Source organism: Coregonus lavaretus, assembly GCF_964263955.1.
Source record: "Coregonus lavaretus genome assembly, chromosome: 35".
In the NCBI taxonomy this organism is placed as follows: domain Eukaryota; kingdom Metazoa; phylum Chordata; class Actinopteri; order Salmoniformes; family Salmonidae; genus Coregonus; species Coregonus lavaretus.
In genome coordinates this window covers 10,514,168-10,541,628 of record NC_140022.1, presented here as the reverse complement: position 1 = coordinate 10,541,628, position 27,461 = coordinate 10,514,168, and the positions used below count along the sequence as shown (strand labels likewise).

General features: G+C 43.8%; 2 protein-coding genes across 2 annotated transcripts in view; both read left to right on the top strand.

Moving 5' to 3' along the window:
- The window catches only part of LOC311109872 (uncharacterized protein), a 32,033-nt gene extending 11,766 nt beyond the window's left edge, over positions 1-20,267 (top strand). Inside the window, exons 2-8 of the mRNA XM_084152887.1 lie at positions 8,105-8,377; positions 8,528-8,605; positions 10,204-10,230; positions 10,379-10,435; positions 18,089-18,172; positions 18,404-18,493; positions 18,652-20,267. Of these exons, the coding sequence (XP_084009013.1) occupies positions 8,254-8,377; positions 8,528-8,605; positions 10,204-10,230; positions 10,379-10,435; positions 18,089-18,172; positions 18,404-18,493; positions 18,652-18,749 (558 nt within the window). The 5' untranslated portion in view covers positions 8,105-8,253 and the 3' untranslated portion in view covers positions 18,750-20,267. The remainder of the gene's footprint in view (positions 1-8,104; positions 8,378-8,527; positions 8,606-10,203; positions 10,231-10,378; positions 10,436-18,088; positions 18,173-18,403; positions 18,494-18,651) is intronic.
- LOC311109868 (uncharacterized protein) overlaps positions 1-27,461 on the top strand; it is a 309,567-nt gene that overhangs the window by 121,732 nt on the left and 160,374 nt on the right. The window lies entirely within an intron of this gene.

Here is a 27,461-nt window from a genome sequence, read left to right as displayed (position 1 = left end):
AGAAAAACATGTCACACGTAACATCAACACCTCTTACAAAAACAAGTAGTGATGAAGTCAATCTCTGCTCCACTTTGAGCCATTGACATATATATATCATTAATGTTAGCTCTCCGTGTACATTTAAGGGCCAGCCATGCTGCCCTGTTCTGAGCCAATTGTAATTTTCCCTCTTTGTGGCACCTGACCACATGACTAAACAGATTGCTTTGCCACAATTATATAATTACTACTATCTAAATAAAAACATTCAAAATACTTTACCAGAGAGCATTACTTGGCCACAGAGGATCATTAGCTTCTTTAAAAAAAAATAGCTGTTGATTGTTTCAAATCACAAGTGTGCCTACTTGGGCGTGGCAATATGTCTAGCTGATTTGAGTTGTCAGTGAAAAGCATATAAACTATGTGTGAAGATAATGTGTCTTGAGTATACATTTTCATGTTACTACAAAAATAAGCTATGAAATAACACATGGAATCATGTAGTAACCAAAAAAGTGTTAAACAAATCTAAATATATTTTAGATTCTTCAAAGTAGCCATAGATCCTTCAAAGTAGCCACCCTTTGCCTTGATGACAGCTTTGCACACTCTTGGCATTCTCTCAGCCAGCTTCACCTGGAATGCTTTTCCAACAGTCTTGAAGGAGTTCCCACATACAGTGGGGGGAAAAAGTATTTAGTCAGCCACCAATTGTGCAAGTTCTCCCACTTAAAAAGATGAGAGAGGCCTGTAATTTTCATCATAGGTACACGTCAACTATGACAGATAAATTGAAAAAAAAAAATCCAGAAAATCCCATTGTAGGATTTTTAATGAATTTATTTGCAAATTATGGTGGAAAATAAGTATTTGGTCACCTACAAACAAGCAAGATTTCTGGCTCTCACAGACCTGTAACTTCTTCTTTAAGAGGCTCCTCTGTCCTCCACTCGTTACCTGTATTAATGGCACCTGTTTGAACTTGTTATCAGTATAAAAGACACCTGTCCATAACCTCAAACAGTCACACTCCAAACTCCACAATAGCCAAGACCAAAGAGCTGTCAAAGGACACCAAAAACAAAATTGTAGACCTGCACCAGGCTGGGAAGACTGAATCTGCAATAGGTAAGCAGCTTGGTTTGAAGAAATCAACTGTGGGAGCAATTATTAGGAAATGGAAGACATACAAGACCACTGATAATCTCCCTCGATCTGGGGCTCCACGCAAGATCTCACCCCGTGGGGTCAAAATGATCACAAGAACGGTGAGCAAAAATCCCAGAACCACACGGGGGGACCTAGTGAATGACCTGCAGAGAGCTGGGACCAAAGTAACAAAGCCTACCATCAGTAACACACTACGCCGCCAGGGACTTAAATCCTGCAGTGCGAGACGTGTCCCCCTGCTTAAGCCAGTACATGTCCAGGCCCGTCTGAAGTGCATTTGGATGATCCAGAAGAGGATTGGGAGAATGTCATATGGTCAGATGAAACCAAAATATAACTTTTTGGTAAAAACTCAACTCGTCATGTTTGGAGGACAAAGATTGCTGAGTTGCATCCAAAGAACACATTTTACATTACATTTACATTTTAGTCATTTAGCAGACGCTCTTATCCAGAGCGACTTACAGGAGCAATTAGGGTTAAGTGCCTTGCTCAAGGGCACATTTACGTCATTTAGCAGACGCTCTTATCCAGAGCGACTTACAAATTGGTGCATTCACCCTATAGCCAGTGGGAAAACCACTTTACACTATGAAGCACCTACTGTGAAGTTGGGGCTGTTTTTCTGCAAAGGGACCAGGACGACTGATCCGTGTAAAGGAAAGAATGAATGGGGCCATGTATCGTGAGATTTTGAGTGAAACCCTCCTTCCATCAGCAAGGGCATTGAAGATGAAACGTGTCTGGGTCTTTCAGCATGACAATGATCACAAACACACCGCCCGAGCAACGAAGGAGTGGCTTCGTAAGAAGCATTTCAAGGTCCTGGAGTGGCCTAGCCAGTCTCCAGATCTCAACCCCATAGAAAATCTTTGGAGGGAGTTGAAAGTCTGTGTTGCCCAGCGACAGCCCCAAAACATCACTGCTCTAGAGGAGATCTGCATGGAGGAATGGGCCAAAATACCAGCAACAATGTGTGAAAACCTTGTGATGACTTACAGAAAACGTTTGACCTGTGTCATTGCCAACAAAGGGTATATAACAAAGTATTGAGAAACTTTTGTTATTGACCAAATACTTATTTTCCACCATCATATGCCAATAAATTCATAAAAAATCCTACAATGTGATTTTCTGGATTTTTTTTCCTCATTTTGTCTGTCATAGTTGACGTGTACCTATGATTAAATTACAGGCCTCTCTCATCTTTTTAAGTGGGAGAACTTGCACAATTGGTGGCTGACTAAATACTTTTTTCCCCACTGTATGCTTAGCACTTGTTGGCTGCTTTTCCTTCACTCTGCCATCCAACTCATCCCAAACCATCTCAATTGGGTTGAGGTCGGGGGATTGGAGAGGCCAAGTCATCTGATGCAGCACTCCATCACTCTCCTTCTTGGTCAAATAGCCCTTACACAGCCTGGAGGTGTGTTGGGTCATTGTCCTGTCGAAAAACAAAATGATTGTCTCACGAAGCGCAAACCAGATGGGATGGCATATTGCTGCAGAATGCTGTGGTAGCCATGCTTGTTAAGTGTGCCTTGAATTCTAAATACATCACAGAGAGTGTCACCAGCAAGGCACCCCCACACCATCACACCATCACACCTCCTCCTCCATGCTTCACGGTGGGAACCACACATGCAGAGATCATCCGTTCACCTACTCTGCATCTCACAAAGACACAGCGGTTAGATTCCAGACCAAATTTGGATTCCAGACCAAAGGATAGATTTCCACCGGTCTAATGTCCATTGCTCGTGTTTCTTGGCCCAAGCAAGTCTCTTCTTCCTATTGGTGTCCTTTAGTAGTGGTTTCTTTGCAGCAATTCAACCATGAAGGCCTGATTCACGCGGTCTCCTCTGAACAGTTGCTGTTGAGATGTGTCTGTTACTTGAACTCTGTGAAGCAATTATTTGGGCTGCAATTTCTGAGGCTGGTAACTCTAATGAACTTATCCTTTGCAGCAGAGGTAACACTGAGTCTTCCTTTCCTGTGGCAGACCTCATCAAATCAAATCAAATTGTATTTGTCACATGCGCCGAATACAACAGGTGTAGACCTTACAATGAAATCTTACTTACAAGCCCTTAACCAACAATGCAGTTTTAAGAAAGAATACCCCAAAAAAATCACACAAAAATACAATCTAAAATAATACGAAATAAATGTAACAAATAATTAAAGAGCAGCAGTAAAAATAACAATAGCGAGGCTATATACAGGGGGTACCGGTACTGAGTCGATGTGCGGGGGCACCAGTTAGTCGAGGTAATTGGGGTAATATGTACATGTACAGTGGGGAGAACAAGTATTTGATACACTGCCAATTTTGCAGGTTTTCCTACTTACAAAGCATGTAGAGGTCTGTCATTTTTTTATCAAAGGTACACTTCAACTGTGAGAGACGGAAGTTAAAACAAAAATCCAGAAAATCACATTGTATGATTTTTAAGTAATTAATTTGCATTTTATTGCATGACATAAGTATTTGATACATCAGAAAAGCAGGACTTAATATTTGGTACAGAAACCTTTGTTTGCAATTACAGAGATCATACGTTTCCTGTAAGTCTTGACCAGGTTTGCACACACTGCAGCAGGGATTTTGGTCCACTCCTCCATACAGACCATCTCCAGATCCTTCAGGTTTCGGGGCTGTCGCTGGACAATACAGACTTTCAGCTCCCTCCAAAGATTTTCTATTGGGTTCAGGTCTGGAGACTGGCTAGGTCACTCCAGGACCTTGAGATGCTTCTTACGGAGCCACTCCTTAGTTGCCCTGGCTGTGTGTTTCGGGTCGTTGTCATGCTGGAAGACCCAGCCACGACCCATCTTCAATGCTCTTACTGAGGGAAGGAGGTTGTTGGCCAAGATCTCGCGATACATGGCCCCATCCATCCTCCCCTCAATACGGTGCAGTCGTCCTGTCCCCTTTGCAGAAAAGCATCCCCAAAGAATGATGTTTCCACCTCCATGCTTCACGGTTTGGATGGTGTTCTTGGGGTTGTATTCATCCTTCTTCTTCCTCCAAACATGGCGAGTGGAGTTTAGACCAAAAAGCTCTATTTTTGTCTCATCAGACCACATGACCTTCTCCCATTCCTCCTCTGGATCATCCAGATGGTCATTGGCAAACTTCAGACGGGCCTGGACAAGCGCTGGCTTGAGCAGGGGGAACTTGCGTGCGCTGCAGGATTTTAATCCATGACGGCGTAGTGTGTTACTAATGGTTTTCTTTGAGACTGTGGTCCCAGCTCTCTTCAGGTCATTGACCAGGTCCTGCCGTGTAGTTCTGGGCTGATCCCTCACCTACCTCATGATCATTGATGCCCCACGAGGTGAGATCTTGCATGGAGCCCCAGACCGAGGGTGATTGACCGTCATCTTGAACTTCTTACATTTTCTAATAATTGTGGCAACAGTTGTTGCCTTCTCACCAAGCTGCTTGCCTATTGTCCTGTAGCCCATCCCAGCCTTGTGCAGGTCTACAATTTTATCCCTGATGTCCTTACACAGCTCTCTGGTCTTGGCCATTGTAGAGAGGTTGGAGTCTGTTTGATTGAGTGTGTGGACAGGTGTCTTTTATACAGGTAACGAGTGCAGTTAATACAGGTAATGAGTGGAGAACAGGAGGGCTTCTTAAAGAAAAACTAACAGGTCTGTGAGAGCCGGAATTCTTACTGGTTGGTATGTGATCAAATACTTATGTCATGCAATAAAATGCAAATTAATTACTTAAAAATCATACAATGTGATTTTCTGGATTTTTGTTTTAGATTCCATCTCTCACAGTTGAAGTGTATCTATGATAAAAATTACAGACCTCTACATGCTTTGTAAGTAGGAAAACCTGCAAAATTGGCAGTGTATCAAATACTTGTTCTCCCCACTGTAGGTAGAGTTATTAAAGTGACTATGCATAAATAATAAACAGAGAGTAGCAGCAGCGTAAAAGAAGGGTGGGGGGGCAATGCAAATAGTCTGGGTAACCATTTGATTAGATGTTCAGGAGTCTTATGGCTTGGGAGTAGAAGCTGTTTAGAAGCCTCTTGGACCTAGACTTGGCGCTCCGGTACCGCTTGCCATGCGGTAGCAGAGAGAACAGTCTATGACTAGGGTGGCTGAAGTCTTTGACAATTTTTAGGGCCTTCCTCTGACACCGCCTGGTATAGAGATCCTGGATGGCAGGAAGCTTGGCCCCAGTGATGTACTGGGCCGTACGCACTACCCTCTGTAGTGCCTTGCGGTCGGAGGCCGAGCAGTCAGTTGCCATACCAGGCAGTGATGCAACCAGTCAGGATGCTCTCGATGGTCCTTTTGCGGATTTGAAGACCCAGGCCAAATATTTTCAATCTCCTTAGGGGGAATAGGTTTTGTCGTGCCCTCTTCACGACTGTCTTGGTGTGCTTGGACCATGTTAGTTTGTTGGTGAAGTGGACACCAAGGAACTTGAAGCTCTCAACCTGTTCCACTACAGCCCCGTCCATGAGAATGGGGGCGTGCTCGGTCCTCTTTTTGCTGTAGTCCACAATCATCTCCTTTGTCTTGATCACGTTGAGGGAGAGGTTGTTGTCATGGCACCACACGGCCAGGTCTCTGACCTCCTCCCTATAGGCTGTCTCGTCGTTGTATTACAAGTATTGGTCTCCACAAAGTTTGCTGCTTCAGTGTTCTTAGATCTTTATGTCAGTAGTTACTATGGTACACGGAAGTATAATTACAATTATTCCATAAGTGTCAAAGGCTTTAATTGACAATGACATTCAGTTTATGCAAAGAGTCAATATTTGCATTGTTGACCCTTCTTTTTCAAGACCTCTGCAATCTGCCCTGGCATGCTGTCAATTAACTTCTGGGCCACGTCTTGACTGATGGCAGCCCATTCTTGCATAATCAATGCTTGGAGTTTGTCAGACGTTGTGGGTTTTTGTTTGTCCACCCGCCTCTTGAGGATCGACCACAAGTTCTCAATGGGATTAAGGTCTGGGGAGTTTCCTGGCCATGGACCCAAAGTGTCAATGTTTTGTTCCCCGAGCCACTTAGTTATCACTTTTGCCTTATGGCAAGGTGCTCCATCATGCTGGAAAAGGCATTGGTCGTCACCAAACTGTTCTTGGATGGTTGGGAGAAGTTGCTCTCGGAGGATGTATTGGTACCATTCTTTATTCATGGCTGTGTTCTTAGGCAAAATTGTGAGTGAGCCCACTCCCTTGGCTGAGAAGCAACCAACATGAATGGTCTCAGGATGCTTTACTGTTGGCATGACACAGGACTGATGGTAGCACTCACCTTGTCTTCTCCGGACAAGGTGTTTTCCAGATGCCCCAAACAATCGAAAATTACTTTACCCCAGTCCTCAGCAGTCCAATCCCTGTACCTTTTGCAGAATATCAGTCTGTCCCTGATGTTTTTCCTGGAGAGAAGTGGTTTCTTTGCTGCCCTTCTTGACACAAGGCCATCCTCCAAAAGTCTTTGCCTCACTGTGTGTGCAGATGCACTCACACCTGCCTGCTGCCATTCCTGAGCAAGCTCTGCACTGGTGGTGCCCCGGTCCCGCAGCTGAATCAACTTTAGGAGACTGTCCTGGCACTTGCTGGACTTTCTTGGGCGCCCTGATGCCTTCTTCACAACAATTGAACCTCTCTCCTTGAAGTTCTTGATGATCCGATAAATGGTTGATTTAGGTTCAATCTTACTAGCAGCCATATCCTTGCCTGTGAAGCCCTTTTTGTGCAAAGCAATGATGACGGCACGTGTTTCCTTGCACGTAACCATGGTTAACAGAGGAAGTACAATGATTTCAAGCACCACCCTCCTTTTAAAGCTTCCAGTCTGTTATTCTAACTCAATCAGCATGACAGAGTGATCTCTAGCCTTGTCCTCGTCAACACTCTCACCTGTGTTAACGAGAGAATCACTGACATGATGGCAGCTGGTCCTTTTGTGGCAGGGCTGAAATGCAGTGGAAATGTTTTTTGGGGATTAAGTTCATTTTCATGGCAAAGAGGGACTTTGCAATTAATTGCAATTCATCTGATCACTCTTCATGACATTCTGGAGTATATGCAAATTGCCATCATCAAAACTGAGGCAGCAGACTTTGAGAAAATTAGTTTTTGTGTCAGTCTCAAAACCTTCGACCACGACTGTAGACAAAGACTTAAATCTGTAGTGTAGTCTAGATATATTTCCACTGCAGTGGTGGTGGTGAGGAGGGAAATACTATCAAAGTGGGCAGGCTACATGGGCCAGATACTCCCAGCAAGCAGAATTCTAGACATAAAAAGTAAAGGTTCATAATAATGTCACTTTCAATGCCAATAGGGTTAGGTCTACATATTTATACCCTAACCATAATGTGTTACCCTGGATACATTGATACTCTGATACATGTATGAAATGTCTGCTTTTCCAGATCTTTATCATAAAGTGGGAGGTGAGCTCGTGTTGAAGCCAGACAAGTCCACTGTGACTGACCCCATCATAAGCATCCTATGGAAGCATGGGAAGAACAAGGTGGCAGAGTGGGACAAGGATTTTGTTGGTCTGGACATCTATGCTGCCTTCAAACGCCGCACAACCCTGAACCAGGCTACTGGAGAGCTGAGAATCAGAGGATTGACGAAAACAGACAGTGGAGTTTATTCTGTGGAGTTCAACAGCAAATTGCTTGACAATACATATAAACTATATGTTATCAGTAAGTGTTTGTGTGTGTGTGTGTGTGTGTGTGTGTGTGTGTGTGTGTGTGTGTGTGTGTGTGTGTGTGTGTGTGTGTGTGTGTGTGTGTGTGTGTGTGTGTGTGTGTGTGTGTGTGTGTGTGTGCATACCTCGGTGTGTATATACATGTGTGTATGTGTGTGCGTGGTCGTGTAGAAACAGCAGGTTATTCAGTGCCTCACAAGCATTTCCCCAAATTATTCCTGTTTCTTTCCTCTATTTACAGAGGCAGTCCCCAAACCCACAATCACTTCTTCCTGTAACACCAACAAAACCTCCTGCACTCTGACCTGTGAAGGTGACACCACTGATGCTGAACCCATCACCTACAACTGGAAAGTGGGAGAGGGGGAGTGGGAGGTCTTAGATAAACAGATGAATGTTTCTAAAAGCGACACTGGCAATTCAAACAATGGTTACAAGTACATCTGCAAGTTGAATAACGCTGTTAGTGGGGAAGGGGAAGTCAGTGAGCCAGTTGAACATGTGTTTGGCCCAGGTGAGTGGACATTCATAAGTATGCTACAGTAATATGTATTGATATGTCAGTAACACTGCTAGTGTTGTAGGACATTTTGAATGCTGCACTATGTTGAATTCCTGATCAACTCCTGTCAAAGTATCAATACAAAATGTGTTTTCATTTCAGAACCTTCTGAAGTTGGTGTTGGTGGTGGTGTTGCTGGTGTTGTCGTCGTCATATTAGTACTTGTCGCCATCATAATAGGTAAGAACAGCACCTCTATAGTAACAGAGCACTGCACATGAACATATTTCTGAAGCACAGATTGACATAACAGCAGCAACAACAGTGAGCTATACCCCCTGAAGGGGATACCTGTTCTACCTGTATTTACAGTAGTGTTCAGGCTACTGCTACAGACAAGACAGGGGGTTAGATGCACCACCTGTCGTAGGGCACAGTCTTCATAATGTGTCACAGTGAGGCATACATTTGGACCTCGCAGATTATGGATTAGCCTAATCTGAATTAATTAATTAATCAGCAAAAAGGATGGTAATTACTTTGTGGTAACCTAAAAATATGTTTAGTGTTCAATGGATATTGCATAGATGTGAAATCGCTGGCTAGATTATTTTACCTTTGTCATAGGCTACATCCATCCCGTTTTTGTTTTTTTATCGAGTGGCTCAACAGGCAAGTTTGACGTTAACTTTTACAGAAAGCTCATGTCTGCTACGTAGGCTGAATACATAGCCACAGTCAACATACTACACAACTGTTTGTTACAAACAAACTAGAACAATTATTTCAAAGAAAAGGCTCACAGTGCCTCTCTGAAGATAATGTGGGTCATGAATCTATGGAAAGCCATTCATTACCAATGGAAGAGTAGTGAAGTGTGCGGGGGACAGTTGGTAGCATGGGCGAGGGTCCTGAACAGGGCGGGAACAAAGTTGGGGAAAACTGAACTTTATGCAAATGCGCTTGAAGTACATCACAACACAAATCAATAAAACATAATGATAGGAAACTGCTAATAATAAGCCATGGGTAGAATCTTATTTGCTTACTCCTCACGTCCTCTTTTCCTTCTCAAAACCCATTGGAGAAGAAGGTCAGAGGGGAGGGACCTATAGCAGGGTAGCTCAAGAACAATTGTATAAAGTAGGCAAAAAAGTCTAAAATAATTCCAATCCCGATTAAAATGCAACGACTGTATAGAGTATTGGATGGCATGGCTCGGAGAGCAGCTGCCAGCATGGTGCCTTTTCTTTCACTTTTAGAAAGCAGAGAACCAAGAGTGCCACTTTGTTTTGCCAGTCAGCAGTTTAGGCCGGTCACTGATTGCTTTGAATTGGATGTCAGCATTTGAACTCGGCCTTGTAGTAATTTGATAGCCAGGGAATTGGGAGGTGGGGGAGTCCTCCTTTTTGGTGACCATTGGAAACCAAAAGCTATTTTATTGCTATTAAAATATAGGTTGTGATAGCTGTAGCCTAATTGGTACCTTCATTCATTCGGCCCAGTAGGCTAGTTCAATTTTGGTTTCATGTATTGTTATAAAAATAAACACAACTGAACAACTTCCCCAAAATACAAGTCCTTTTTTTTTATTTTTATAAAGCTAGGCTACTTACGGTTTTTAGTCCGCTGCAGTTGTTTGTGTGTTCTTGACGACACTATAATGACTTCCCACCAACATTGTCTCTTGGGTGAAGTCATACTCATTAGCTGATAGAATGGTTAGTGAAGACTTGTACTTTAATAGGGGTTATTTCTCACTCTGTTAAACCTAACACATAAGCTACAGAACCATGGATCAATCTGGAAAATAAAATATGTATTTATTTACTCCTCAGGAATGTTGGTGTGGAAGAAAAAGAAAGGTAGGATGATTCTCTGTCTCTTCCTGTCTCAATTCTTCATACTCACTGATTCACAAACATTTTAGAACATTTGGATTCCAGTGAAAACAAAGAACCATTTTAATGAATGTTAATAATGTCTTACATTTTTGTCTCTTTTTCATCTCAGAAAATATAGATGACACCATGAGGGAAATTTTGAGCAAGGTTTTTTGTGGAATTTGTGGTAAGTGTTACCCTAACTTGACTCTGGTCCCTATTCAACCTGCTAACAGGGTCCCCAAAGTAATACAAACACAACATCATTAATTCCTTCCATTATTCCATTATAAGTATTCAGACCCTTTGCTATGAGACTCAAAATTGAGCTCAGGTGCATCCTGTTTCCATCAATCATCCTTGAGATGTTTCGACAACTTGATTGGAGTCCAACTGTGGTAAATTCAATTGATTGGACATGATTTGGAAAGGCACACACCTGTCTATATAAGGTCCCACAGTTGACAGTGCATATCAGGGCACAAACCAAGCCATGAGGTCGAAGGAATTGTCCGTAGAGCTCCGAGACAGGATTATGTCGAAGCACAGATCTGGGGAAGGGTACCAAAACATTTCTGCAGCACTGAAGGTCCCCAAGAACACAGTGGCCTCCATCATTCTTAAATGGAAGAAGTTTGGAACCACCAAGACTCTTCCTAGAGCTGGCGGCCCGGCCAAACTGAGCAATCGGGGGAGAACGGCCTTGGTCAGGGAGGTGACCAAGAACCCGATGGTAACTCTTTTATTTTTTATTTTTTATTATTATTATTTTTTTATTTTGTTGGTATTTTACCCCCTTTTTCTCCCCAATTTTGTGGTATCCAATTGGTAGTTACAGTCTTGTCCCATCGCTGCAACTCCCGTACGGACACGGGAGAGGCGAAGGTCGAGAGTCGTGCGTCCTCCGAAACACAACCCAACAGTGCCTTAGACCACTGCGCCACTCGGGAGGCCCTCCGATGGTCACTCTGACAGAGCTCCAGAGTTCCTCTGTGGAGATGGGAGAACCTTCCAGAAGGACAACCATCTCTGCAGCACTCCATCAATCAGGCCTTTATGGTAGAATGGCCAGACGAAAGCCAGTCCTCCGTATAAGTCACATGACAGCCCGCTTGAAGTTTGCCAAAAGGCACCTAAAGCACTCTCAGACCATGAGAAACAAGATTCCCCGTCTGATGAAACCAAGATTGAACTCTATGGACTGAATGCCAAGCATCACGTCTAGAGGAAACCTGGTACCATCCCTACGGTGAAGCATGGTGGTGGCAGCATCATGCTGTGGGGATGTTTTTTAGCGTCAGGGACTGGGAGACTAGTCAGGATCGAGGGAAAGATGAACGGATCAAAGTACAAAGAGATCCTTGATGAAAACCTGCTCCAGAGCGCTCAGACTGGGGCGGAGGTTCACCTTCCAACAGGACAACGACCCTAAGCACACAGCCAAGACAATGCAGGAGTGGCTTCAGGACAAGTCTCTGAATGTCCTTGAGTGGCCAAGCCAGAGCCCGGACTTGAACCCAATCGAACATCTCTGGAGAGACCTGAAAATAGCTTTGCAGCGACGCTCCCCATCCAACCTGACAGAGCTTGAGAGGATCTGCAGAGAAGAATGGGAGAAACTCCCCAAATACAGGTGTGCCATGCTTGTAGCGTCATATCCAAGAAGACTCGAGGCTGTAATCTCTGCCTAAGGTGCCTCAGCAAAGTACTGAGTAAAGTGTCTGAATACTTACAGTTGAAGTCGGAAGTTTACATACACCTTAGCCAAATACATTTAAACTCAGTTTTTCACAATTCCTGACATTTAATCCTAGTAAAAATTCCCTGTTTTAGGTCAGTTAGGATCACCACTTTATTTTAAGAATGTGAAATGTCAGAATAATAGTAGAGAATAAATAATTAAATAAATAAATAATTGGTCATTTAGCAGACGCTCTTATCCAAAGCGACTTACAGGAGCAATTAGGGTTAAGTGCCTTGCTCAAGGGCACATCGACAGATTTTTCACCTAGTGGGCTCGGGGATTAGAACCAGCGACCTTTCGGTTACTGGCACAACGCTCTTAACCACTAAGCTACCTGCCGCCCAGAATGATTTCTTTCAGCTTTTATTTCTTTCATCACATTCCCAGTGGGTCAGAAGTTTACATACACTTAATTAGTATTTGGTAGCATTGCTTTAAATTGTTTAACTTGGGTCAAACGTTTTGGATAGCCTTCTTGGGTCAAACATTTTGGATAGCCTTTCAAATTATCAGATTAGAGAAAGTTTGTCCTTCTGTTCTCCTTAGCAGCTGAAGCCAGCAGATCCAACAGTCCTAAAGATGAGGCAAAGCCTGAGGGTAAAACTGTCACGATCGTTATAGGAAACGGACCAAGGCGCAGCGTGATAGGCGTACATACTTTAATGAGTACTTAATTCAATAACAAAACGATACGTGAAGTCCTGAGGTTAACACAACACAAACCTTTACGGAACAAGATCCCACAATACTAAAGTGCCAAAAGGCTGCCTAAGTATGGACCCCAATCAGAGACAACGAGCTACAGCTGTCTCTGATTGGGAACCACCCTGGCCAACATAGATATGAACGATCTAGAACAGACCCAATGAAAACTAAACATAACAAGTCCACACCCTGGCTCAACATTTAAGAGTCCCCAGAGCCAGGGCGTGACAGTACCCCCCCCCCCCCCCCCCCCCCCCCCCCCCCCCCCCCCCCCAAAGGCGCGGACTGCGACCGCGCCAACCAAACACAACAGGGGGGCCGGGTGGGCGTTCCGCCTTGGAGGCGGATCCGGCTCTGGGCGTGACCACCACTCTCTCGCTACCCCCCCGTAGCGCCCTTGGTCTGGTCCCGCTGGCCGGAGCTGGACTGGACACCGGTGGAGCGGATTGCTCTTGCTCCGGAGTGGAGCAGCTGACCGGTGCCGGACCAGGCACCGGTGGAACAGGCACGGGCCGTGCCGGACTGACGACGCGCACCACTGGCCTGGTGCGGGGAACAGGCACGGCCCGTGCCGGACTGACAACGCGCACCACTGGCTTGGTGCGGGGAGCAGGAACAGGCCGGACCGGGCTGGCGACGCGCACCACTGGCTTGGTGCGGGGAGCAGGAACAGGCCGGACTGGGCTGGCGACGTGCACCACAGGCTTGGTGCGGGGAGCAGGAACAGGCCGGACCGGGCTGGCGACGCGCACCACTGGCTTGGTGCGGGGAGCAGGAACAGGCCGGACCGGGCTGGCGACGCGCACCACTGGCTTGGTGCGGGGAGCAGGAACAGGCCGGACCGGGCTGGCGACGCGCACTACAGGCTTGGTGCGGGGAGCAGGCACAGGCCGGACCGGGCTGGCGACGCGCGTGACCACCACTCTCTCGCTACCCCCCCCCCCCGTAGCGCCCCTGGTCTGGTCTGGCCCCGCTGGCCGGAGCTGGACTAGACACCGGTGGAGCGGATTGCTCTTGCGCCGGAGTGGAGCAGCTGACCGGTGCCGGACCAGGCACCGGTGGAACAGGCACGGGCCGTGCCGGACTGACGACGCGCACCACAGGCTTGGTGTGGGGAGCAGGAACAGGCCGGACCGGGCTGGCGACGCGCACCACTGGCTTGGTGCGGGGAGCAGGAACAGGCCGGACTGGGCTGGCGACGCGCACCACAGGCTTGGTGCGAGGGACAGGAACAGGCCAGACCGTACTGGTGACACACACCACTTGCTTGGTGCGAGGAGCGGGACTGGGTTTCCTTATGAACCTCCGCTCCCTCTGCTGCCTAACCAGTACCTCTCGCCATGCCTCTACACTCTCCTTCTCCCTCATGACCAATGGCCCCCGTAACCTGGTGGCCTCCTCTCCTAATCCGCCGATACCTCCTGTAGCTGCCTCCAGCAGCCCCGTCGTCCATGCCGTGTGCCCCCCCAAAAAAATGTATTGGGGTTGCCTCTCGCCTGTCCGACGACGGCCCGGTTGGCGCCGCTTCTCCTCTCCTGCCTGGGCATCCTCCCTCATCGCCCTCCGGTAGCGGACGGCCTCCTCCTCCGTGATTCTCCCCCAACCGAGGAGGACATCTACCAGAGTAACCTCCTGTTCCATACCCGGCGTTTGCTCCTGCACACGCTGCTTGGTCCTATTTTGGTGGGATCTTCTGTCACGATCGTTATAGGAAACGGACCAAGGCGCAGCATGATAGGCGTACATACTTTAATGAGTACTTAATTCAATAACAAAACAACAAAACGATACGTGAAGTCCTGAGGTTAACACAACACAAACCTTTACGGAACAAGATCCCACAATACTAAAGTGCCAAAAGGCTGCCTAAGTATGGTCCCCAATCAGAGACAACGAGCTACAGCTGTCTCTGATTGGGAACCACCCTGGCCAACATAGATATGAACGATCTAGAACAGACCCAATGAAAACTAAACATAACAAGTCCACACCCTGGCTCAACATTTAAGAGTCCCCAGAGCCAGGGCGTGACAAAGACACAGTGGCATTCACATGGAATTCTGCCACTTAGCATCCTTTTTATTGTCATCCAGAAGTGAACACAACAAATACTAATGTGGTCTGTGTATGAGAATGTATGAAAGGCAGTGATGGAGTCCAGCCAGAACAAGGCAAGTCATACAGTTAATTTAAGACTGTATAAACAGAAGTAACTTCTTTAAAGATGGACTATACAGAAATCCCTCCTCCATTTCCTGGTTGATAAAATTCTAATAGTTTACCTAATTTCAGTTTATGTGAAAAAACAAGCAGTCATTGTGTAGAGGATCATTGTACCATCTAAACCGCTGTGAAATATATTTTCCATAACCAAAAATATTGTATATTCAGCTGTTTGAAGCTGGTGTACAAAATTGAAACGGTAAGCATAGAAATAGCATACATAGAACAGATCTACCGCTTTTTAGAATTGGTTTCAATAGGAATGAAAGATCTATACATTTCTATGTGAATTTGGTTGGGTTGCCCAAAAAGTTACGTATTGTAGCTTTAAGTAGCATTTGATGCAGTAGGACAGAGGCTGTAGTTGATGTTTTCCTTCTGTGTGTGATTCTGCAGAGGTTACGGTTCCACTAATGGCCATCACCAGAAATCTGTTTTAATTGAATTAGGGACCTTTACTCACGTGTGTGTGTGTGTGTGTGTGTGTGTGTGTGTGTGTGTGTGTGTGTGTGTGTGTGTGTGTGTGTGTGTGTGTGTGTGTGTGTGTGTGTGTGTGTGTGTGTGTGTGTGTGTGTGTGTGAGTGCAAAGCTGTAATCCCACCACCCAGAATATTTCCACGTTTTCTCATCATAACCTTATGCAAACTTAAAGGGCAAATACATCCTAAATTCAAGGAACCTCTTCTACTCTGTTTACTGTAAACACATGTTGATGGATGGTGTAACTTTAGGGGATGATCAAGTCACCAAGCATGGAGCTTCAGGGATTCTCTCTGGGGTTGCCAAGGATACCATTCATAGCGCTGTAGGAAAATACCTCCATGAATCAGTATAATAACAATCAGCCCACTAACAGGTAGTAACACTAACACACCTTTTACATGGTACTTCTATGGGGCCATTTTGACAATGCTGATATGTGGAGATGTTGCCAGAAATGTTTCTCACATTTGTGGTGGCATTATTATTATTTTTTTATATCTACGTACAGAATGAGAAGGTGATGATTACTCATGTGAGTTTAAAGTTAGCAGTGTGTTGTTTAGCCTATATAAAATGTGTATTATGCAGTTGGAATCTGCAAGAAAATGTGCTTTAAATTAAGTGTGTGATGAGTTTTTGAAATAACCTGTTTGGTTTTGGTTTCTCTTCACATCTATGCATTCGTGCACTGTCAAAATGTCACCCATAGAGGTAACACTATAGTCTGTACGGTCCAAAAGTCAATTATTTAACACACTTCAGTGTTAGTCTTCTGCTTTATTTGCTCTGTGGTTGTCAATCATTCAGGATTTGAGTTCTGAGAACAGTTTCCGTTTTGTTTGATATGACTGTTACCTGTTTAGAGATGTGGCTTGTTTTAGAACGTCTGAAGACCTTTGCAGGTTTTGTCGTCATAAAGCAGAAGTAGCAGTAGCATAGATGCTCATCTGCATATCTCAGAATATCACAAGATCTTAGATTGCTATTTTATTTGAATTCTGTTGTTGATGACTGTAAGCAGGAAGTCACTGTGTATGATGCCTACTGGTATCCTTTATTGTGAAGTGATTCTTATTGTCAAAATGTGGGGTTAGTAAGTGGTAACTTGTAGGTGAGTGGGGTCAAGTACTACTAATATCGCCACCAATTTGCTGACAGTCATTCTGAAATGATGATACCTGTTCTACATGTATTTACAGTAGATCTCAGGTGTACATGTACAGTACGCCAGTTGTTTATTGGTGTTCTCTGTTGTGTCCTCATTATTGAAGTAGCTTAGAGTGGAAATGTAGGAGAAATCTTCAACAGCTCATTGCTTGTGGTTGTGCAACTTTTATTTCATAATATTTCTTACAGAATCTTGGATTTCCTGAAGTCATGAGCTAATTTTAGACTGTATAAAGGAGAAGCAGCATTAGATGTGTATCTGCGTATCTCAGAATATCAGAGGAACTTGATTGATTCTCTTCGTGTTGTTTGTGATTTCTTCTGAGATGGTACTTTCACAGAACTTTGCTAGAATCAAGCTTTGACGATTCTTCCAAGCAGATGCAGGGTTATGCTGAAATATCATTTGGTGCAACTGTGTTTTCCTCTTTAAGCTCCACTAACCACAGACATGATAGGAGTCATACAGCCCTTAACTGGGGGAGTTGATTTATAGACAAACTTTGCTCTTCTGTCCTCAGGGACGGCTGGCAACAATGCCAACAGGGTTGAGTCGGTGACAAAACCTGAAGACACTAGCTAGGTTTCCATCCAATTGGCGACCGATTTTCATGCGAATATTCTAAAATCTGCATAAAAACAATATGCACGTTTTCCCACCAGAGATGTGTTTCCATTAAACTGACTTGTTGCGGATAAAAGGCTGTGTGTGATGACGTAGTGCACATAAAAATTACATTTGCAGGTACATTTCCATCTAATGGGTTTCCATCCCATTTTCAACTGTACTGATGGCTTTGTCACAAAAAATGTGCACTCTAGCCAACAGCTCGCAGATACAGTGTGGGCATAGCATACATGATGACATTATTATGGACAAATGTGTGAGATTATTTGTATTCGTCAAACGGCAGCCAAGCATCAATCATCATGTCACCAGAATAAGACCCTCAATATTTATTAGAAAGTAGTATCAAGCTCATCACCTTGCACTTTCACCATATTTCATCTGTAGCCTAGTAAACTGTGTACTTTCCCGAGTCGTAGTGGAAGGACCACACAACAAGTCATTGCGTGACTCCAAGTTTACTTCAGTATCATGGTTATTATATTAATATTTGCACATAAAAGCGATTCCACTGCCATTTCTTACATAATACATTTTACAGACACAAAAAGATCCCACCTTGTCTAACTTATTTTGATTTGTCGACATTTGGAAAGTCTACTGACAAATTAGCTGTTTCCATCAGGCCTGTCATGACATTTTTAATCCGAAATGTACTTTACTCACATAAAAAGGTTGGATGGACACCTGGTTACAGATTGAGGTAAAGGGGCATTCCACTAGAATTCTACAATCAAATATGTTGAGGATTGTTAGAACAAGACGGGTTTGAAAAACATATTGTGGTGGGTGGGAGGGCTTGCACTGTCTAAGAAACCACTGTCTGGGAAACACTGGTGGTTCAGTAAAGAGGCTGTAGTATACCTTTTACCCTCTGTGTGTTTCCTCAGGGGGTGATGATGAGACTAAAACGGTTGTCAGCGCTGAACCAGGGGGTGACCTAAACGCAGCTGAAAAAGGAGAGGTGAAAGCAGGTGTGTATGAGAAAGGAATAGCTCACCTCAAGTCCCGCTGAATGCATCAGGATAAATGTACAGACCTCAGTCTCAAATAGATGGGAAAGACTGGCATCATCTTAAACTGTCATAAATGTTCATAACACAGCAAGAATCAGTGCCATTGTAATTAAGGCATTCTTGAATCACATTAATTCTGAATGATTTTATTTCTCCAGTTGAGTTCTCCTATTGTGTGTTTTCTTGCAGAGGGGTCCATGCTGCTGAACGAAGACAGGGTGAAGTACCACAATGACAATGGAGAGGGGGCAGCAGAATGGAATTCAGTATTGAAGGACGGTAAGTTGGAGTGTGATAACAATGTAGACTATTTTCACTTCATTTCCCTTTATTGTGCAATACTTCTACCCCACTCTGGCCAACTCACTGTAAGTAGACTGTTAGTCTGTTACTAACTCTTGTTCCTACTGATTTATTCCTAACTGACGTCTCTCTAGTCAGGGAACTGTGGACCAGAGGTATACAGAGGATCATGAAGACAAGAGAACCCACCGTCTCATCTGGGCTACCAGCACTGGACGACAAGACATTCTAACGTTCAGAGAACATTTCCATAGCAATAGACTAGTTGGTGATTTGTGAAACTGAGGTCCATTTATAACAGTGTGCTTTATAAAAAGTGTGGGAAATGTGTAGCAATAATTTGACCCCTATAAGACCTTTTTGCAATTTAGTATAAGTATGCACAATCCCAACAAAAAGCAAAGCACCTTTAAAGCGTCATATTAAAACTTTGATAAAAAATGATAAAGCAGCAACATAAATCTTAAACCAACTCAAAACTGGATGCAATAAGGCTTTTTTGTATTGGATATAACCAGCAATCAAATCAAATCAATAGTCAATACCGTCAATAGTCCAAAGGTCAAAGTCAAAAAGAGATTCAGTTCAACCAAAAATGTCCTTTAAATCCATGATTCCCAAGAATTATTCAATTCAGTTCTTTCCCAAAAAAGGTAAATCAACAGAAAATATAAATTATAATCCAATAGGAAGAGCAGGAGAATCAATCAACAATTCACATTCAATCAGATACGCTCATCACTCCTTGGTGTTGAATGGAAGTCCTTCCCAGCTCCCATCCTCGCAGGAGGCCTTTTGCTACACCATCATTGTTAATAACAATTTGTTGTTAATTGATTTGCCTAGTTAAATAAAATAAATAAATAAAAATGTCAGAAGTCCAGTAATTCACTTTTCCAGGCAAATAATTCAGTGGAACAGGTTTAAAATACACCATTACGGAACTATTTTACTTTCAAAGTTTTCTAAAAACCATTTCCTCTTTGTTCCTCACACCACAGCCTTTTTGTTTCGCTCTTTCCTTTCCTACCCACATGACCCCATACTTAAATTGACAGGTATCATTTTTGACCAATCAACAGAATTTCCACTCTGCTGCACTTAAATCATGGCATTGAGTTACATATTTTTTTTTACCTAGGAATACATGCATAACCATTCATTCTGTTTAATTTCATATCACATTTAATGTGGCGACGTTACACGTGTCAGTTTATTTTAATATCGTCTAGTAAGTAATGTCCAAAGCTGCAGCTTCTACTCTGCATATTTCTGAGCTTCAACCTCTGTAATCTCTTCTATTTAAGAACAAGTGTATGTCTAGCGAGTGTTATGCACATGTCAAGATATTAGGTCTTCTGTATTTTAACTGTGAGTTCTTTGCCCGCCTGCAAAGTTTTTTATTTATTTATTTGCTCTGTGTGCTTTTCAGGTGTTTTTCATACAATCAAAATGTCTAATGTCATTTTTGCATGACAATTTGTTTTAGAAAAATAAATTGTTTGTATGCTTATATTGACATTATAATTTCCCCCTGTTGTACATTAATCATTGTGTGTGTGTGTGTGTGTGTGTGTGTGTGTGTGTGTGTGTGTGTGTGTAATGTATGTATGTATGTAAGAAATATTATTTTGAAAAATGTAAATATTTTGTATAAAAGCCTTTATATAATTTGAAAAAAAAACACTGTATCAGGCCATTTTGAAATATATTTAAATAGGATGAAATAAACAAGTGATGCTGCTGAGAACTTTTGTCTGTCAAGTATTTTTCTCCGCTCATGTAGGAGTATTTATTAAAATGTTAATTAACATAAATATATACAGTACCAGTGAAAGGTTTGGACACACCTACTCATTCAATGGTTTTTCTTTATTTTTTACTATTTTCTACATTGTTAATAATGGTGAAAGACATCAAAACTATAAAAGAATCATGTAGTAACCCAAAAAGTGTTACAAAATCAAAATCAATTTTATATTTGAGATTCTTCAAAGTAGCCACCCTTTGCCTTGATTACAGCTTTGCACACTCTTGGCATTCTCTCAACCAGCTTCATGAGGAATGTTTTTCCAACAATCTTGAAGGAATTCCCACATATGCTGAGCACTTGTTGGCTGCTTTTCCTTCACTCTGCGGTCCAACTCATCCCAAACCATCTCAATTAGGTTGAGGTCGTGTGATTGTGGAGGCCAGGTCATCTGATGGAGCACTCCATCACTCTCCTTCTTGGTCAAATAGCCCTTACACAGCCTGGAGGTGTGTTGGGTCATTGTCCTGTTGGAAAACAAATGATCTGCCCACTAAGCGCAAACCAGATGGGATGGCGTATCGCTGCAGAATGCTGTGGTAGCCATGCTGGTTAAGTGTGCCTTGAATTCCAAATAAATCACTGACAGTGTCACCAGCAAAGCACCCCAACACCATCACGCCTCATCCATGCTTCACGTTGGGAACCACACATGCGGAGATCATCCGTTCATCTACTCTGCGTCTCACAAAGACACGGCGGTTGGAACCAAAAATCTCACATTTGGACTCATCAGACCAAAGGACAGATTTCCACTGGTCTAATGTCCATTGCTCGTGTTTCTTGGTCCAAGCAAGTCTCTTCTTCTTATTGGTGTCCTTTAGTAGTGGTTTCTTTGCAGCAATTCAACCATGAAGGCCTGATTCATATATATATACAGTGGGGAGAACAAGTATTTGATGCACTGCCGATTTTGCAGGTTTTCCTACTTACAAAGCATGTAGAGGTCTGTAATTTTTATCAAAGGTACACTTCAACTGTGAGAGACGGAAGTTAAAACAAAAATCCAGAAAATCACATTGTATGATTTTTAAGTAATTAATTTGCATTTTATTGCATGACATAAGTATTTGATACATCAGAAAAGCAGAACTTAATATTTGGTACAGAAACCTTTGTTTGCAATTACAGAGATCATACGTTTCCTGTAGGTCTTGACCAGGTTTGCACACACTGTAGCAGGGATTTTGGCCCACTCCTCCATACAGACCTTCTCCAGATCCTTCAGGTTTCGGGGCTGTCGCTGGGCAATACGGACTTTCAGCTCCCTCCAAAGATTTTCTATTGGGTTCAGGTCTGGAGACTGGCTAGGCCACTCCAGGACCTTGAGATGCTTCTTACGGAGCCACTCCTTATATTGCACTGGCTTTGTGTTTCGGGTCGTTGTCATGCTGGAAGACCCTGCCACGACCCATCTTCAATGCTCTTACTGAGGGAAGGAGGTTGTTGGCCAAGATCTCGCGATACATGGCCCAATCCATCCTCCCCTCAATGCGGTGCAGTCGTCCTGTCCCCTTTGCAGAAAAGCATCCCCAAATAATGATGTTTCCACCTCCATGCTTCATGGTTGGGATGGTGTTCTTGGGGTTGTACTCATCCTTCTTCTTCCTCCAAACATGGCGAGTGGAGTTTAGACCAAAAAGCTCTATTTTTGTCTCATCAGACCACATGACCTTCTCCCATTCCTCCTCTGGATCATCCAGATGGTCATTGGCAAACTTCAGACGGGCCTGGACATGCGCTGGCTTGAGCAGGGGGACCTTGCGTACGCTGCAGGATTTTAATCCATGACGGCGTAGTGTGTTACTAATGGTTCTCTTTGAGACTGTGGTCCCAGCTCTCTTCAGGTCATTGACCAGGTCCTGCCATGTAGTTCTGGGCTGATCCCTCACATTTCTCATGATCATTGATGCCCCACGAGGTGAGATCTTGCATGGAGCCCCAGACCGAGGGTGATTGACCGTCATCTTGAACTTCTTCCATTTTCTAATAATTGTGCCAACAGTTGTTGCCTTCTCACCAAGCTGCTTGCCTATTGTCCTGTAGCCCATCCCAGCTTTGTGCAGGTCTACAATTTTATCCCTGATGTCCTTACACAGCTCTCTGGTCTTGGCCATTGTCTGTTTGATTGAGTGTGTGGACAGGTGTCTTTTATACAGGTAACAAGTTCAAACAGGTGCAGTTAATACAGGTAATGAGTGGAGAACAGGAGGGCTTCTTAAAGAAAAACTAACAGGTCTGTGAGAGACGGAATTCTTACTGGTTGGTAGGTCATCAATAAAATGCAAATTATTTACTTAAAAATCATACAATGTGATTTTCTGGATTTTTGTTTTAGATTCCGTCTCTCACAGTTGAAGTGTACCTATGATAAAAATTACAGACCTCTACATGCTTTGTAAGTAGGAAAACCTGCAAAATCAGTTGTGGTCAAAAGTTTTGAGAATGACACAAATACTCATTTTCACAAAGTCTGCTGCCTCAGTTTTGATAATGGCAATTTGCATATACTCCAGAATGTCATGAAGAGTGATCAGATGAATTGCAATTAATTGCAAAGTCCCTCTTTGCCATGAAAATGAACTTATTCCCAAAAAACCATTTCCACTGCATTTCAGCCCTGCCACAAAAGGACCAGCTGCCATCATGTCAGTGATTCTCTCGTTAACACAGGTGAGAGTGTTGACGAGGACAAGGCTGGAGATCACTCTGTCATGCTGATTGAGTTAGAATAACAGACTGGAAGCTTTAAAAGGAGGGTGGTGCTTGAAATCATTGTTCTTCCTCTGTTAACCATGGTTACCTGCAAGGAAACACGTGCCATCATCATTGCTTTGCACAAAAAGGGCTTCATTGGCAAGGATATTGCTGCTAGTAAGATTGCACCTAAATCAACCATTTATCGGATCATCAAGAACTTCAAGGAGAGAGGTTCAATTGTTGTGAAGAAGGCGTCAGTGCGCCCAAGAAAGTCCAGCAAGCGCCAGGACCATCTCCTAAAGTTGATTCAGCTGCGGGATCGGGGCACCACCAGTGCAGAGCTTGCTCAGGAATGGCAGCAGGCAAGTGTGAGTGCATCTGCACGCACAGTGAGGCGAAGACTTTTGGAGGATGGCCTGGTGTCAAGAAGGGCAGCAAAGAAGCCACTTCTCTCCAGGAAAAACATCCAGGACAGACTGATATTCTTCAAAAGGTACAGGGATTGGACTGCTGAAAATACATTTTCTCTGATGAATCCCCTTTCCGATTGTTTGGGGCATCCGGAAAACACACGGTGAGCGCTACCATCAATCCTGTGTCATTTTTTACATTTTAGTAATTTAGCAGACGCTCTTATCCAGAGCGACTTACAGTTAGTGAGTGCATACATTTTTCATACTGGCCCCCCGTGGGAATCGAACCCACAACCCTGGCGTTGCAAGCGCCATGCTCTACCAACTGAGCTACACGGGACTATCCAAAGTGACTTACAGTCATGTGTGCATACATGTTCGTATGGATGGCCCCAGCGGGAATCGAACTCAAGACCCTTGGCGTTGCAAGCGCCTTGCAACCAACTGAGCCACATAGGACATACTTTTGACCAGGGCCCATAGTAGCTCTGGTCAAATGTAGCGCTCTATATAGGGAATAAAGTGTAATTTGGGACACAAACCTGTTGTCATGTCAACAGTAAAGCATCCTGAGACCATTCATGTGTGGGGTTGCTTCTCAGCCAAGGGAGTGGGCTCACTCACAATTTTGCCTAAGAACACAGCCATGAATAAAGAATGGTACCAACACATCCTCCGAGAGCAACTTCTCCCAACCATCCAAGAACAGTTTGGTGATGACCAATGCCTTTTCCAGCATGATGGAGCACCTTGCCATAAGGCAAAAGTGATAACTAAGTGGCTCGGGGAACAAAACATTGACATTTTGGGTCCATGGCCAGGAAACTCCCTAGACCTTAATCCCATTTAGAACTTCTGGTCGATCCTCAAGAGGTGGGTGGACAAACAAAAACCCACAAATTCTGACAAACTCCAAGCATTGATTATGCAAGAATGGGCTGCCATCAGTCAGTATGTGACCCAGAAGTTAATTGACAGCATGCCAGGGCGGATTATAATAATAATAATAATATGCCATTTAGCAGACGCTTTTATCCAAAGCAACTTACAGTCGTCCGTGCATACATTTTTGTGTATGGGTGGTCCCGGGGATCGAACCCACTACCTTGGCGTTACAAGCACCGTGCTCTACCAGCTGAGCTACAGAGGACCACAGAGGTCTTGAAAAAGAAGGGTCAACACTGCAAGTATTGACTCTTTGCATAAACTTAATGTAATTGTCAATAAAAGCCTTTGACACTTATGGAATGCTTGTAATTATACTTCAGTATACCATAGTAACATCTGACACAAATATCTCATAACACTGACGCAGCGAACTTTGTGAAGACCAATACTTGTGTCATTCTCAAAACTTTTGACCATGACTGTACAGTGTAACGTTACTGAATGATTGTAGCGGGTTTACTATTGCGTTAGTTCTATTAGCTATGCTGACTATGACGTTACTTTAGCAAATATGGTGATAACGATGTAGGATGTGTGTAGCGGTTTGGCTTGGAAAGGTTTTTTCGCCTGGTCACATACAGCTGATGTGTTGTTCATTGAAGTCCACAAGTGAAGGGAAGAGGTGAGCGGAGGAGAGCGCATGCGAGAAGGAATACAACGTGGCTGCTATGAAAGTGAAACTGTTTACGCGTGATCAGGGGTGTATTCATTCCTCTGATTTTGTTGAAAAACTTTTCTTAAACGGAAGCAAACGGAACAAAACGGGGATAACATACCTGAATTTGTCCAATAGAAACTCTCGTTTGCAACTATTGGACTGATGATTACACCCTATATCAGCTTGATTCAGGCAAGAGTGTGCAAGGCGGTATTGAATGTCACCATCAGTCCATGTGTCACTGTCTGTCACCTCAAATTTGTCTCTCGACCTGTGTGCACGTTGTAAACTTTCATTCATAGGCTAGGTTGTAGCAACCTCATGATGGGTATAGGGAAAATGTTAATATCATGTAGTAGCCTAAACCTATCGCTGTTACATTAAACTGGGTGAATGGAATATGAATGAGAGTCATCGAATATGCTGTAATAGAAATAAGGCCATGCTCATGAAAATGTTTTTGTCCTCCCTCATCATAAACAGCACTGACCGCCACTGGTACAGTGGGGGGAACAAGTATTTGATACACTGCCGATTTTGCAGGTTTTCCTACTTACAAAGCATGTAGAGGTCTGTAATTTTTATCATAGGTACACTTCAACTGTGAGAGACGGAATCTAAAACAAAAATCCAGAAAATCACATTGTATGATTTTTAAGTAATTAATTTGCATTTTATTGCGTGACATAAGTATTTGATACATCAGAAAAGCAGAACTTAATATTTGGTACAGAAACCTTTGTTTGCAGTTACAGAGATCATACGTTTCCTGTAGATCTTGACCAGGTTTGCACACACTGCAGCAGGGATTTTGGCCCACTCCTCCATACAGACCTTCTCCAGATCCTTCAGGTTTCGGGGCTGTCGCTGGGCAATACGGACTTTCAGCTCCCTCCAAATATTTTCTATTGGGTTCAGGTCTGGAGACTAGCTAGGCCACTCCAGGACCTTGAGATGCTTCTTACGGCGCCAGTACTTAGTTGCCCTGGCTGTGTGTTTCGGGTCATTGTCATGCTGGAAGACCCAGCCACGACCCATCTTCAATGCTCTTACTGAGGGGAGGAGGTTGTTGGCCAAGATCTCGCGATACATGGCCCCATCCATCCTCCCCTCAATACGGTGCAGTCGTCCTGTCCCCTTTGCAGAAAAGCATCCCCAAATAATGATGTTTCCACCTCCATGCTTCACGGTTGGGATGGTGTTCTTGGGGTTGTACTCATCCTTCTTCTTCCTCCAAACACGGCGAGTGGAGTTTAGACCAAAAAGCTCTATTTTTGTCTCATCAGACCACATGACCTTCTCCCATTCCTCCTCTGGATCATCCAGATGGTCATTGGCAAACTTCAGACGGGCCTGGACATGCGCTGGCTTGAGCAGGGGGACCTTGCGTGCGCTGCAGGATTTTAATCCATGACGGCGTAGTGTGTTACTAATGGTTTTCTTTGAGACTGTGGTCCCAGCTCTCTTCAGGTCATTGACCAGGTCCTGCCGTGTAGTTCTGGGCTGATCCCTCACCTTCCTCATGATCATTGATGCCCCACGAGTTGAGATCTTGCATGGAGCCCCAGACCGAGGTTGATTGACCGTCATCTTGAACTTCTTACATTTTCTAATAATTGCGCAAACAGTTGTTGCCTTTTCACCAAGCTGCTTGCCTATTGTCCTGTAGCCCATCCCAGCCTTGTGTAGGTCTACAATTTTATCCCTGATGTCCTTACACAGCTCTCTGGTCTTGGCCATTGTGGAGAGGTTGGAGTCTGTTTGATTGAGTGTGTGGACAGGTGTCTTTTATACAGGTAACGAGTTCAAACAGGTGCAGTTAATACAGGTAATGAGTGGAGAACAGGATGGCTTCTTAAAGAAAAACGAACAGGTCTGTGAGAGCCGGAATTCTTACTGGTTGGTAGGTGATCAAATACTTATGTCATGCAATAAAATGCAAATTAATTACTTAAAAATCATACAATGTGATTTTCTGGATTTTTGTTTTAGATTCCGTCTCTCACAGTTGAAGTGTACCTATGATAAACATTATAGACCTCTACATGCTTTGTAAGTAGGAAAACTTGCAAAATCGGCAGTGTATCAAATACTTGTTCTCCCCACTGTATATATATAGTTAGTATGATGTCTTACTACATTCACCAAAATACGAGGTACACAAGCAGTGGACACTATTTCCGTGCTTTTAGGGCCCATAATGCAATTCTTCAGAAAACGGGCGTAGCTTCATAGCGTTTTCAGATTTAGAATAAAATGGCGGGATGACATGCAGAGAATTGGCGGTGTCACGGATGCCGCCGAGGCTGCTCCTCCTCCTTGCTCGGGCAGGCTTCGGCGTTCGTCGTCCCCGGAGTACTAGCTACTACCGTTTGATGTTTTCGATGTTTGTTTTGTCATGTCTAGTTTGTACAC